General features: G+C 32.8%; 2 protein-coding genes across 2 annotated transcripts; one reads left to right on the plus strand and one right to left on the minus strand.

Annotated features, from left to right (window-relative positions):
- The first annotated feature begins 640 nt into the window (after positions 1–640).
- On the plus strand, positions 641–11604 carry Uex (metal transporter uex). Its single transcript, XM_070293090.1, has 14 exons — positions 641–1176; positions 4368–4662; positions 4740–4895; positions 5042–5197; positions 5289–5477; positions 5560–5733; positions 6026–6197; positions 6433–6624; positions 6736–6882; positions 7002–7142; positions 7234–7506; positions 7586–7821; positions 7932–8156; positions 8381–11604. Exons 1-14 carry the CDS (start codon positions 641–643, stop codon positions 8546–8548), a joined length of 3060 nt encoding a protein of 1019 aa, XP_070149191.1. The 3' UTR covers positions 8549–11604.
- A 348-nt stretch (positions 11605–11952) lies between these two features.
- LOC138945108 (uncharacterized) lies at positions 11953–14027 on the minus strand. Its single transcript, XM_070316349.1, has 2 exons — positions 13938–14027; positions 11953–13780 (listed from the first exon to the last, which is right to left on the minus strand). The coding sequence occupies exon 2, from the start codon at positions 13745–13747 to the stop codon at positions 12191–12193; it is 1557 nt and encodes a 518-aa protein (XP_070172450.1). The 5' UTR covers positions 13748–13780; positions 13938–14027; the 3' UTR covers positions 11953–12190.
- Positions 14028–14102: the final 75 nt, after the last annotated feature.

Here is a 14102-nt window from a genome sequence, read left to right on the forward strand (position 1 = left end):
ACAGGGGGAAGGAGATTCTGTCTCTTTCTCAGCTGTTTTCTGTCAAACCGCGAACCGAGATATCAAAGTTGGTGTATGTGTGCACACGTGGAGGAGGCATCAACTTCTTCATGTGGACTTTGATCTTGACTCATATTGTATTATTTATTTATATCGATGTGTGTGTTATGCATGCATAGCATCAATGTTGAATCAACGAGAATATTTTACCTGACACTGTCGAATTAATATGTAAATGTTTATTAATACGTATAATTAATAATAATAAAAACGATAACATAATGTCGATAAAGTAAAATCCTCATATCCGTTTATCATGAAATGATAAGTGTTTTTAAAATTAGAGTGATATATTGTGAACATAGATGGTATTAGTTTGAAATTCAGAAAAATTAAAATTTTAATTCTACAGAGAGAAAAAAATCTTTACTTTAACTCAGAAATTATTAATTTTACGTTTTAAAAAAGCTAAAAGTGGACTTTGCCCGATATCCAAATTCATAAATCTCGAAAAATATAAAATTTCTTTCCACGAATGCGCAATTTCTCTTCTTAAAGAGGGCGCGGCGCATGCGCGCACGCGTGCGCAGTCGCGGCGGCGCGTTATAAATATACAAGACACCGAAACGAGCCGACTGGAATGAAGTTGTCGGCAGAGTACAGTGATCGTATGATGGCGCAACATGTTGGCCGTTCGCGTTTCGCGCCGGCAACGATTCTTTTATTACTTGTTCCCGCGTGTGTCGTCCAGCTAGCGAAGGTCAACGCGGCGTCGACGTTGACGACGACGTTGACGGTCAACGGCGTTCGACCAGCTGTGAAATCGGCGCCCGCGATAAGGACAGCGGTCCCGTTGTCGACACTGCCTTTTCGCGCAGACGACGATCGCCGTCCCCTCGTCGAGTTCCTGGGCACCGGTCTCGGCCGCGATCTCTCCTTACGATGGTCGTCGTCGAGGAACGATTGCCCGATGTATTCGGACGATACCCTCCTGGACGCGGTGTGGTCGTCGTCGACGCGCGATCGCGCGATCTACGAATTTCGGACGATTCCCGTAGATCCAGAGATCGCCGTCGTTTATTTTTGTCTGAGAAACGGCAGCGACGACGACGATGTCGGAAGGAGATGGAGCAACCTCGGCGATCGTATCTCGATAAAAATCCCGGTACGCTCGGAGTAAGTAGCTTTAACACTTTCTCTCTATCTGTATTTTGGTGTTTCTCTCTTTCCTCTCTCCTTTTCTCGCGCACGGATCTGTCATTCTTTGTCAGTTTGTACTCGCGTATATATTCCTTTCTTCCGTTTTATCCGCTTGTGTTATGAGTCACAGGATAAGAGTAGGCGTGATCTCTCTTAAAGCAAGTGAAACACAATTTAAAAAAAAAAAAAGATATCCTATTATTTAAAAAAATATTTTTATTAAAAAATTGATCACTAAAAGAAGATATTTAATAATTATAAATAGAAAATTCAAGTATTTTACTGGATACTTATATCGTAATTGGTTACAATGTAATTATATTATTTAAACGGTGTACTCTGTAAAAAGTGTGTAAACAATGTGTATTAAATAAATATAAGAGATTATTAAAATATAATATTAATCAAAATATAAGATCGTTAATACAATATTAAATATAAAGCTATTCGAAAAATATACATATATTTTATTTTATGAAACATATATCATATATTTCTTTTATACTGGGTGGCCCATTTTAATCCATCCAATCGAATATCTCAAAAACCAAGCCCGGAAGAGAAAAATGTTTCAGACAAAAGTTGTTTGGTTTCGAGAGGGCCATAAGATGGTGACAATGATTTGACCTTGGAAAATCATTTGAAGGTCATGCGAAGGTCAACTCTAAAATCTTAAATGGAAACCCCCATTTTTTATTTAGTATTCTTGTAGCTGACATCGAGAGCTTTCCAAAACACTATAATAAAGTATTTTTTTCATTAAGTACTTTCTGAGTTATTTTATATTTTAATCTGACATATTTTGATATAAAAAATAAAATATTTCGTAAAATATTCAGTTTTCGATAATTTTACCGTAATACTTCTATGTACAGAATAATAAGACAAATTAATTAGTGTCAAAAAAAAAAAAAACAAATAATTGTTTAAAAAAATACATTGTAAATAATTTTCTCAAAAACAATTTTTTTTTTGTACTAATCGATTTGTCTCATTATTCTGTACGTAGAAGTATTACGGTAAGATTATCAAAAACTAAATATTTTACGAGATATTTAATTTTTTATATCAAAATATGTCAGATTAAAATATAAAATAACTCAAAAAGTACTTAATAAAAAAATACTTTATTATAGTGTTTTGGAAAGCTCTCGATGTCAGCTACGAGAATACTAAATAAAAAATGGGGGTTTCCATTTAAGATTTTAAAGTTGACCTTCGCATGACCTACAAATGATTTTCCAAGGTCAAATCATTGTCACCATCTTATGGCCCCCTCGAAACCAAACAACTTTTGTCTGAAACATTTTTCTCTTCCGGGCTTGGTTTTTGACATATTCGACTGGATGTATTAAAATGGGCCACCCAGTATAACATTCATACTTGAACATACAATATGTTCTATACAATATGTCTTTCGTTTTTTTCGCTGAAAAGATTCCTAAAAAAAAAATTGCCAATTATTTTTCCAGTCCTCGCATGACACACGTGTCTCTGTGAAATCATTTAAAAATTTTTTAAACTCGCGTAGAGGATGTATCCACTCGAAGCAGAACAGAAAAATATTATATCGCTAATATTTAAAATAATAGATGAGTATATTTTGAAATTCTAAGAAGGGAAAAGTCATTCGCCTCTCTTTGATATTCTCGTCTAATTGTTTAAACTGCGAAAAGACGAGAGAGAGAGAGAGAGAGAGAGAGAGAGAGAGAGAGAGAGAGAGAGAGAGAGTGTGGGTGTGTGTGTTATGCACTTCGTTATCGCAGATTCTCGATATACGAAACACACGCGTAGAATTATCTTCGCGTTCGTTCCCACGAATATTACAACGTCTTGATTTATAAGACGAGGCAGTCACAATGACAGTTTATATAGTGCAGTGTACAACCAACACAGAGATCCTTTAGTTTTCAATCACTCTTCAACGGCTGTTTATACGATATCAACATCTCGTGGAGAATTGGACGTGTCGGATTATAGGGGTAATGAAGGAACGATAAAGTGTCGTCGGAACGATAACGCGCGTTTTATCGCGAAGAATGTGCAACTTTAGACGCGTGCATTTGGATAATGCTCGGGGCAAGGAATTTGTCTAACGTTGAAATGCGCGCGCGAGATAATTATACATATACGTTATTGGGATCTAATCATTGACCGAGCATCTCTCTCTCTCCCCCCCTCTCTCTCTCTCTCTCTCTCTCTCTCTCTCTCTCTCTTTCTCTTCCTCTTTCCCTTGCTGGCGACGATCCAGCCGCATCTCCGATTCGATAGCCGAACTTGGCTCCCACGCTAATGAATAAAAATAGAATTGAGTATGTGACCCGTATTTATTTGGCCGTTTTCCGATGACGTTCGTTGAGCTCTCAAGATTTACGCGGATGCGCAAAATTTATTGCCTACAGTTGTGCGATGTAATAAAATATTATACAGTACATTCCATTTTCGATTTATTATTAACTTTTTTCGACAGACTGAAGATGACGATTGATTGATTGATTCAATCTCTTTCGTCTTGACCAGTCTTTTGACTTATGAAAATATTGGGCTTCTCTCGATAATTTTTTCATCATCAAATAATATTTCTATAATTTTTGCCATGACAATTCTTTTAGGAGGAAAATAAAAAATTTCTGATGAGCGAATAATTTTTCGGAGTATGAAATACAGACGTTTTTTTTTTTCTCCCTCTTAATCGTTTCTATTCGATATTTGAAGAGAGAGAGAGAGAGAGAGAGAGTACACGTTCGATATCTAGGCAGATTAAACGATTTACGTAAGACAAATACGTTTTATAATGAACGTCACAGTTTTTTTTATGTTTATCGACGATCTGAAATATCGTTATCTAAATGTAATATCTCTATGAAGACGATAGCCTTATTTACGAAAGGGCTCTCGTTACATATTTCGCCGTATAATTCATTCTGTAGATTAACGAGGTATCGATATCTCGAGTATGAAATCTTGATAATGATTTTTACGTATTGCTTCGACATATTAGCAGTAATTTGTCGGCCGCTATTTTTTTTTTCGCAGGATTCGACGCTGTAAGAAACGCGGTTAACCAGAAGTAATAACGATATGTACACAACAAAGATGATACAACAGCAACGATAATGAAAAATGAGTCAGATTAATTTTCTATATTGCAAATCTCTTATTCGCAGAAAATATCATCTTCGTATGCGACGAGATGATCCCATCCTTGACGATAATCCCTTCCTCGACGAAAATCTCACCTCGCATAATTACACGGACACGCATATCGAAGGGTTGCGAGTCGAGTCGGCCGAGAAGGAACCCTCTTACGGCGAGAACGGGATTCCCCAGATCCGGGCCGGGACTAAGGCGATCATCCGTTTATTCGGCACCGGTATCACGCCAGATACCCTGATTAGCTTTACCGATATGAAGGCGGAAAGGGGCTCCGTTTGCGATAAAATTAAAAGTAACGAATTTCCAGTAAGTATCCATGAAGTTGAGTGGTTCGATGGTCGAGGAGAGAAATTACAAGAGATTTAAATTATCTTTATATTTAGGTGGAAAATGTAGAGGAAACTACAGCGACCGTTCACGTAGTACTTCCACTAGGATCGTCATTTTACGTATGCGCAAAACGGCCGAAACATGAAAAGGATATTCTGAAGAAGGACCAGGTGCTGTTTAAACATCAAGGCACTGCACTGTATAATACTGTGAGCATATATATATATCTTTCTCTCTCTTTTTGCATCTTTTATTCTATTAACGTGATATTTAAGGATTTATATAAGCTCTCTCTTTGATATAAAATTACCGAGTTATTCAGTGAATACAATTATTTATAGTTCAAGACTTTCAGATCTGCACATATGAGAAATTACTACCGCTCTGGCTCACTATCATCATCATTCTCATTTGTCTCAGTTTGTCCGCGCTTTTCTCCGGTCTCAATCTCGGTTTAATGGCGATAGATAGGACCGAATTGAAAATACTTGTCAATACCGGTACAGAAAGAGTAAGCACAAAGTTTTGTTTTTATATCCACAGCATTTTCATTTTTTTTTTCACTTTACACTTACGTTGCATTATTCCACTATTCGTTATAGGAGAAAAAATATGCGAGAATAATTCAACCAGTAAGGAATCACGGAAATTACCTTTTGTGTTCGATTCTGTTTTCCAACGTTCTTGTCAATTCAATGTTTACGATATTGCTGGATGACTTGACATCCGGGGTTGTCGCTATTATCTGCTCGACATTAGCTATTGTCATTTTTGGCGAAATTTCGCCACAGGTATGTTTTTCACACGAATTACGCTTTTATCGTTTATGTCCAAAATTATGATCTCAAGTTTAAAATAATATTATTATTATAGGCTCTTTGTAGCAGGCACGGATTGTGCGTCGGTGCGAAGACTATCTATCTCACCAAATTGACAATGCTAATCACTTTTCCATTAAGCTATCCAATCAGTAAGATTTTAGATGTTATTCTCGGTGAAGAAATCGGGAATGTATATAATCGAGAACGTTTGAAGGAATTGGTCAAGGTAAATAATTAAGTGACCCAGTAGTAATTAAAATTAGAATGCCTTGTGATATATTAGAGAGTAGTTTGTAGAGTTGTGCAGAATAGTTTTTATGCAATATTTAATTATTTAATAATATCAATATATTCTTTATTTTTACATGAATAATTGTATAATTACCAATCCTTATTTAATTGAAAAGTGCTTGCAAAAATTTGAATATCTTGTATGTAGAAAAGTATTATTAAAAATGTTTGAGAAATGCATGAATATTTGAAATTGATATATTAATACTATACAGGAACCTTTCTAGGTAACAACTGAATACAACGATTTAGAGAAAGATGAAGTAAATATAATTGCAGGAGCGTTAGAACTACGGAAGAAGACCGTAGCAGATGTAATGACCAGAATCGAAGATGTATATATGTTGAACTATAACGCTGTTCTAGACTTTGAAACTGTGTCTGAGATTATGAAATCAGGTACGATTAACAATTTAAGCGAGCTTTAATGATACCTGTTTACATCATTCGTAACACCGAAGATATTATCAGTTTAATTAAGAATTTATTACAAATAAATCTTGTATTAGATAAGCATTTAGTCTCACCAAGAGACTTGCTAGTTACTTAATTTTTATCGAATATAGGTTTCTGTGTTAACATTTTGCAGAGTGATGCGAAGCTTGTTAAATCAATTGGTACATTTTATTCTTAGGATTTTCGCGTATACCGGTGTACGAAGACGTAAGAACGAATATAGTGACGATGCTATATATCAAAGATCTCGCATTTGTTGATCCTGACGATAATATGCCGCTCAAAACACTTTGCCAATTTTATCAAAACCCATGTAATTTCATTTTTGAAGATGTTACATTAGATATAATGTTTAAACAATTTAAGGAAGGTTTGTATATGATATAATTGAGTATTTTTCATACAAAAATTTTTTTTATATGGAAATAGAGAGAAAGAGAGAGAGAGAGGATAATAACAGTTACGCATATGTATTTTATAGGTCATAAAGGCCACATGGCTTTTGTGCAAAGAGTTAACAACGAAGGCGAAGGTGATCCGTTTTACGAGGTGATTGGTTTGGTTACATTAGAAGATGTTATTGAGGAATTAATTCAAGCTGAGATTATTGACGAAACAGATGTGTTTAGTAGGTTTAATATCTTATTTGCAAAGTTCTCTCTTGCGGCAATTAAAAATACTTTTGAATTTATATGTATCGAACCTGTAAAGCACCATTTAACAAATACTGGATATTGATTTTTGTAGCGGATAACAGAAGTAAACGTAAAAGACAAGTTCGAGCAAAAATGCCAACAGACTTCACCATATTTGCAGAGAAAAAAGAAAATCAACGAATTCACATTTCTCCACAGTTAACTTTGGCGATGTTCCAGTACTTATCCACGAGTAAAGAACAATATTTAAAAACGTATTTGTGTATTTGTAAAATGTATAATGTTAGATTTATAATTATATATCATATGTAATTTTTTCGCAGCTGTAGATACGTTTAAACCAGATGTTATATCGGAACCAATCCTGCGACGTTTACTGAAGCAAGATATTATTTATCATGTTAAAGTGAAATCGCGTGAAAAAGCCAAAAGTGATCCAGCCACGATAATATACCAACAAGGAAAAGCAGTCGATTACTTTGTGCTAATTTTAGAAGGTCGCGTCCAAGTGACAGTTGGCAAAGAAAATATGATGTTTGAAAGTGGCCCTTTCACATATTTCGGCTCACAAGCTCTTACCGCTAACATCGGAATTGGTAAGAATGAAAAATAAAATAAAAATATATTTCTATGTTTATCGGATTAAATAGGAATGTTTGAATTTTTGTCATCTAGCTGAATCGCCCACGAACGTAAATCCACAGACAGTTGGCAGCATTCAATCTGTTAATCTTGATTCTATGCTACGTCATACCTTTATACCAGATTATACGGTGCGTGCAGTGACCGAGGTATTCTACGTAAAGGTCAAAAGATCTCTGTATCTTGCTGCGAAGCGCGCTACAATTTTGGAAAGAAGGCAAAAGGATCCGATGCCTAGTCAAGAACAATTCGATGATGAAGTGGAAAAGGTTGCAATTTCCTACACAAACAAAAAAAACAAATAGATTAATTTGTCATACAAAACTTTTTATTAAATGCGCATTAGACAAAATAAAAATAATTTTAAATTAATTTGCAGCTGCTGCATTCTTTGGAAGAGGACGATCGTAGTGTCTCTGAGTCTCCGGTGTTGCCTGCGGACAAACTTGTGGAAAACGAGAAAGGAAAGGATTCTTTAATTCATTCGCCCGTACGCAGCGTAACGGCGCCAACATCGCCGATTCCAGTCAGTGCCAGTCCAATCACCAATTCGAAATTTACCTCACCACGAAATGACGGAAAAACGAAAAATTTATCAGCAAAGGTTTCTACTACATATATAAATTTAAAAAAATATTTATTTATTATAATGTTAATTATATATAAAAAGTATATATTTTATATATATATATATATATATATTTTTTTTTTAATATGTCTTTAATATCTTTCTATAATGGCGTGCGAAATGTATATTTAATTAATTTTTTTTTTTTAACATTTTCCTTCCAATATACTTACAAGTCATTTGTTATATGTTCATTCAAGATACAAACGAGTCCGGTGGAAAATCAGGTCAAACGCGATTCCTTAAGCACATTAGATGCGGACGTTCTCATCCGACAATCCGAAGCTGCACGATTGTTGTCCACCACCAAGAGAGTAAACGACAATGAGGAACGAACAAATCTTTTGCCTAAACAGGATCATTCTTAACGCTTGCAGAATGGCCGACGAAACTCGGTTTTGTCGGCAAGATCGATAACGTCAAGAGCATCGAGCGACACAGAGCGAAACATGCTGGCATGACACATATTGCTACTGTGACACTAGGTACTTTATGAATTACTAAAATATTTATCATAAAAGAGGAGAAACGTCATATTTTTAACAATTAGTTTAGAAGCTGTACTCGATATGGCTTGGTTTTCTTATATATTCTTATTTAAATTATTTCCTAGATATATTATCATATGAGATAAGTCATTTTAGCGTGATAGTTTGCATAGAGAAAAGCACGAAGGAGTACATAATCAATTGTTTTTATTATGACACACACACACAGAATAGCATTTAATATAGAATACATGATAAAATTAAAATATAGTCGTGTTTACATAAACTCCATCAAATATTTCTAAATATGTGTAAAAAAAGATCAGTTCATAGGAAGATTATTTTAATAATATATTGATTCTATCTTAAAATGAAAAATTATTCATTCCATTGGAAAAACTTTCATTTCGCAATCACCAATATATATCGACTTTTTTGTTTGTTTTTATATACATTTTTTTACATATATATTTCTAAATTTATTTCTCTAATAAAATATGTTTATATATATATATATATATATATATTGTGCTATAGAAAAGATTATATGTTTCAACATGAGAAAATGATAGCATTGCGGGTACAGTTTTTAACTAACTAACGATCGATAACTAACTTGAAAAAAGATGATAGAAGCAATGCTATAATAATAATGCCTTAATATTATTTTAAATATATTTTAGTATGAAGGTTCACACACATTACCATATAAAACAATAATATATAAAATTAGCCATATGCGCGATTGAATCACTATTATATATATGTATAATATTAGAAAAAGCAGTACAAATGAGAAAGAGAAGTTTGACAAAGGATTAGCATCATCCAAATGTTACTTTTCTTTGAAAAATAGAGATTTTGGTTACTTACATCTCTTGGGTTGTACATTGAATCTAAATGTATGATAGATTAAAATGGCCCAATTAGTAAGTAGCAGTGAGAAAAAGGCTTAGTACATAATTCATATAATTACTTATAATTATATATACTTAAATTTTATTACGTGCCTTAAGAAATTGTCTATACAGGTACTACCGTAGCCGTGTTCCAAAATTCATTGCCACTACTGAAAATCTATAATTTATGTAATGTATATTATAGATTTCCAGTACTGGCAGTGAATTTGGGAATACGGCCTGTGTGTGTTGTGTGTTTAAATCAATTTTATTAAGAGTATTGCTTTTTCTCTCTGCTTTTCTTTCAAGAAACTGAAGTTTCATTAATATATTAAATAGTTACATTCCTATCACAACTAGCACAGTCATATACTCGTACATCATTCTTCTCTCATTCATTCTAATCTAATGGAAGAAAGATAAGAGACACAGAAGAAATCTTTTTTCTTATTATTTTGATTAAAAAACAGAGCAAAATTTTATTTGTTACTTACCAATTGCATTTGATTTTTAATGAAAATTTAATTAAGCAATAATTCAATCGTTTCAATTAACAAACCATATGTAATATCGATAATTAATTAAACTATAAAAATTAGATATCTCTTACATAGATATATATAGGAAATAGAATTATTTTTCTGTCAATATCCAATAAATTTTATCGAGATCAAGTATATAATTTGTGGTTAAATTGTCACGATATTTACTATCTAAAAGTAATATTCAATGATACAAATAAAAAATAAACAAAATTTTTTTATTTGAAAGTAGGATTTTTCTAATAGGGTATGCTTTTTTAAAACATTCATAATATGTGAAATCTAAAAAAAATTCGTCTCCTATTGTATAATTATCTAATAACTTTGTCATAATTTTAGGTGTGAAGACTCATATTATAGTCTTGTCATTCTGTAATATTGTTAACATTTTTTCAGGAGTCTAATTTCCTTAAATTGTTATTTTGTTTTATAAATTATTTCAGTGATGCAAATGTACAATACTAATATTATATTGTTGTTAATTGAGTACTTATGATATACATTATAGATACATCGAAATTAATATTTAATAATATTGTAATTATTCAGCATAAAGTGTTTTTTGAAGAGCAAGTTTTTCTATGTACATATGAAAGAATTCTAAATTCTATTGGACCTGGTGTATAGAGGAAGTAATTAAAATATAAGGAGCGAAAAACAGCTTAAAGTATCTCTCTGTGTAGCCTGTGTGTGTTTGCTAATTATGAATAATTTCTATATAAAATACTTATATATATATATATATATATATATAACAAAGAATAAAGTTTTATTTTCGCATTATATGACATGGCACGACAAATAATTTCTATAACAAATAAATGTACTTACATACACAATTTGCACATAGAATGTGTAAGAGACGATTTAATATATTTAAAAAAGAATATTTTGCACCATGTGAATCAAATTTAACATTTAGCTTGGATTCTGTAGAATATATCAAATTAGAAAATGGTTACCTGACATTGTTCTTGTAGATTATTGATCAAAGTACTTATAAAAAAAAAAAAATCAATAAGAGAATTGCAATGAATATTATATATAATATATATATATATTTTTTGTACCGTGTAAAAAAAACTAACTAGAAATATTATATATGGGGAAGAAATATATTGCAAACCCCTTTCCCTCTCCCCCAATACGCAAAGCATTCTATTGTAGAATGATAGATTTAAGTACATTACAATAAACTGTTAAACAAAGTTACTGCGTGAAGGATGAATATAAACATGACATTTTTTATGGAGATGATTTACATAGTGTACATAATATAGTGAATGTAAAGTCATGTTAACATGTATGTTCTTCATTTTCCCATCGTATTTATTGAGATTTGTCATGTCTATCATTTTTAAATGATTACAAATTTATTGTGCCATATATTTGAAATTTTTGCGATTGTTGATTAGATTCCTATATTTGTCTTCACAAATAAAACAAAAAATTATTCTAACCACAATTGATAGAATATTAATTATATTTACATAAACGCGACTTTAATAACAAAGAGTGTAAATCTAATGTGTGATAAATGAGAGAACTTTTATCATAAATATGCCCTTCATTTGATTATATTATCTTTATAAAATGTAAATTAAATCTTATATTTATCATAAAAAAATATTTGGTTTTCTTTATGCAGTCTTTCAAACATTTTTATATTATTATAAGAATTACAATATATAAAACTTTTAATATCTCATATATATGTATGTATATGTATATGTATACAACTGTTTTTCTAAGATGGATAAAAGAGATTTATTCAAAGATATATATCTATATATATAAAGGCATATACAATACATATATCTATATATAAAAGAGACAGTTAGAAAAAAAAATTAAGATTTTTTTATCAGGTAAAAACCAAGTGTTATTTATTGAATCCCTAAAGTAATAAAATATCACTAACGTGAAACTTTAGTTTAAAAACATAAATAATTAAAGTCTATTTTTTGATGTACAATAACAAAAATTAAGTAAAACAAACATCTCTTAAATCTTATACAACAAAAACATATATAAACAAATATATATCATATCACAAAATCTTTTCTAATTAAAAAGCAAAATTATAATTCTGCTCGTATAATTCTTTTTATTTCGTTTAATTTTGTCATGCTCAAATCTTTTTCCGCTATTAATTTTTGCAAAGAAGCAATTTTTGCATCTATGAAGGCAGTTTTATCTTTCTTTGCTCCTCTTTTCCTCTTGAGATCTTGTAGCGGAGAATATATAAAATTTTGTACAAGACACCACGGTTGTTGTTTATTCATCCATGTAATCAAATCCATGTTAATATTTGAAGAACATTGTATTCTATTTTCATTAATAGGCATTTTTAAAGTAAATGCAGTTTCTATAATTTTCTTCATGCAAAATATGCTTTGGTTTTTAGAATTAATAGCAAATATCATGTGAGTGTTTTTAGGCAGTTTGCTTGGGATATTTAATTCAAGATAATTATAATTGCACAGTCTGGATACTTCAATGGAAGGAGTTACTTTAAGTTTTTGTTTGGAAACATATAGATTTATTCTTCTCAAATTGTCTCGTTCATCCATCATGCTCTCGTAGAGAATATTCAGTTCCTTTACTTTTGCATAAATTTTCTCCATAATAAAATCTGTTCTCCGAAACATATCGATATGAAGATTGACATCATTATTGAGCGATAAAGAATTCTCCACCTCGTCGAAAGAAAACTCAATTAATTCCTGTTCTTGCGACAAACCTAAAATTATATTTGATTTGTAATATTGTATACACCTAAACGTCCTCTCCTCCACTCTTTTCTCTTGAATTGTATCAGCAAAAAGTTCCTTTCTCATATAATACATCTTGGATTGATCGCAATACATTATCCACAAAAGATTTTCCATTTTCATACTGAAGCAGGCGCAGAACGCGGAAATATTTCTCATTTTCTTTCCCAAATGTATCTTCTCAAAGACTAGATCATAATCTCTACTATGTACCAAGATTACCATGTCCATATCTATGAGAAGCAGGAGACCTGCTATCTTGTCTTGTCTTTTTACAGGCACGATATCCATGATGGCACGGTCGCTGGTATAAATTAATTGTACAGTATTATCTCCCTTTAATACAAACAACTTTTTGTCGTATGCGATTACGCATAAGTTTCCTTTCCTTTTCGAACCGGCAGTGAAACAGTTTACAAACCGTGTCTCGGTATCCTCCAAGATTAGAGAAAAGGCGCGTACCTCCTTTCCGATGTTCGACGTAACAGAAAACAGCAATGTGGACGATGTAATCTGCTTGTCGTCGAGGTACACGCCGTTGCTCGTGGCGGTCAGCACCTGATAGAACTCGCTGCCCATGTCTAGGGCATTTTTACTCAGGAGGACGAGCTCGCCGGCACGCGACAATTTGTATGCCCCCTGCGGCGCACATATGAAGAAGGCTCTACCGTCGAAGATCTGGATCTTCCTGAGGGAATTTGGCATCGATAGAACTCGTACATCCCGTGCCACCGGATTGCCCCTTGCGTACGGAAAGACGACGAGCTTGTTCTCGTTCCAACAGAAGCACGTCTCCTCGCCGTAAAATTCGCACACGACGAAATACAGCAGCATGATTTCCTCATCGTCGATCGTAATATGCATCTCTCACTTATGTTTCCTCAACACGTACTCAACCTGTATGCAGAGACGTAAAAAGAGATGTAAGACGCGCGATATAAGGCTAGACGAGACTCTTTAAAATCGTGTAGAGACCCTTGAGGGTCTTTAAGATCGTGGAAACACTCGCGCGCGCGAGATATCCCCGATTTTCACATATTCTGCATTTTCTTACACTTTTAGGTTATGTTCCGAAAGGTTCTCTTCGAGGAAAAATTTTCAACGGCCGTTTCGAAATCTTTCCGAGCGTTCCCGATTCGTTCCGATTCATCATTTGGAAGACATAATTTGACCAATCAGAACAAAGAAATTTTAGCTCCTTTTCTTCTGACAGTCGTGT

Source organism: Polyergus mexicanus, unplaced genomic scaffold (genome assembly GCF_030449975.1).
Source record: "Polyergus mexicanus isolate NDT 795.1 unplaced genomic scaffold, iyPolMexi1.0 SCAF_3, whole genome shotgun sequence".
Taxonomy (NCBI): domain Eukaryota; kingdom Metazoa; phylum Arthropoda; class Insecta; order Hymenoptera; family Formicidae; genus Polyergus; species Polyergus mexicanus.

What these genes read in the sequence shown, in the direction of transcription:
- LOC138945108 (XM_070316349.1), bottom strand. Translation starts at nt 13,747, where the DNA reads ATGCATATTACGATCGACGATGAGGAAATCATGCTGCTGTATTTCGTC.
- Uex (XM_070293090.1), top strand. Translation starts at nt 641, where the DNA reads ATGAAGTTGTCGGCAGAGTACAGTGATCGTATGATGGCGCAACATGTT. An exon ending in TTGGCGAAATTTCGCCACAG is followed by an intron (nt 5,478 to 5,559) that starts GTATGTTTTTCA and finishes TTATTATTATAG; the next exon opens with GCTCTTTGTAGCAGGCACGG. An exon ending in TCGATGATGAAGTGGAAAAG is followed by an intron (nt 7,822 to 7,931) that starts GTTGCAATTTCC and finishes ATTAATTTGCAG; the next exon opens with CTGCTGCATTCTTTGGAAGA.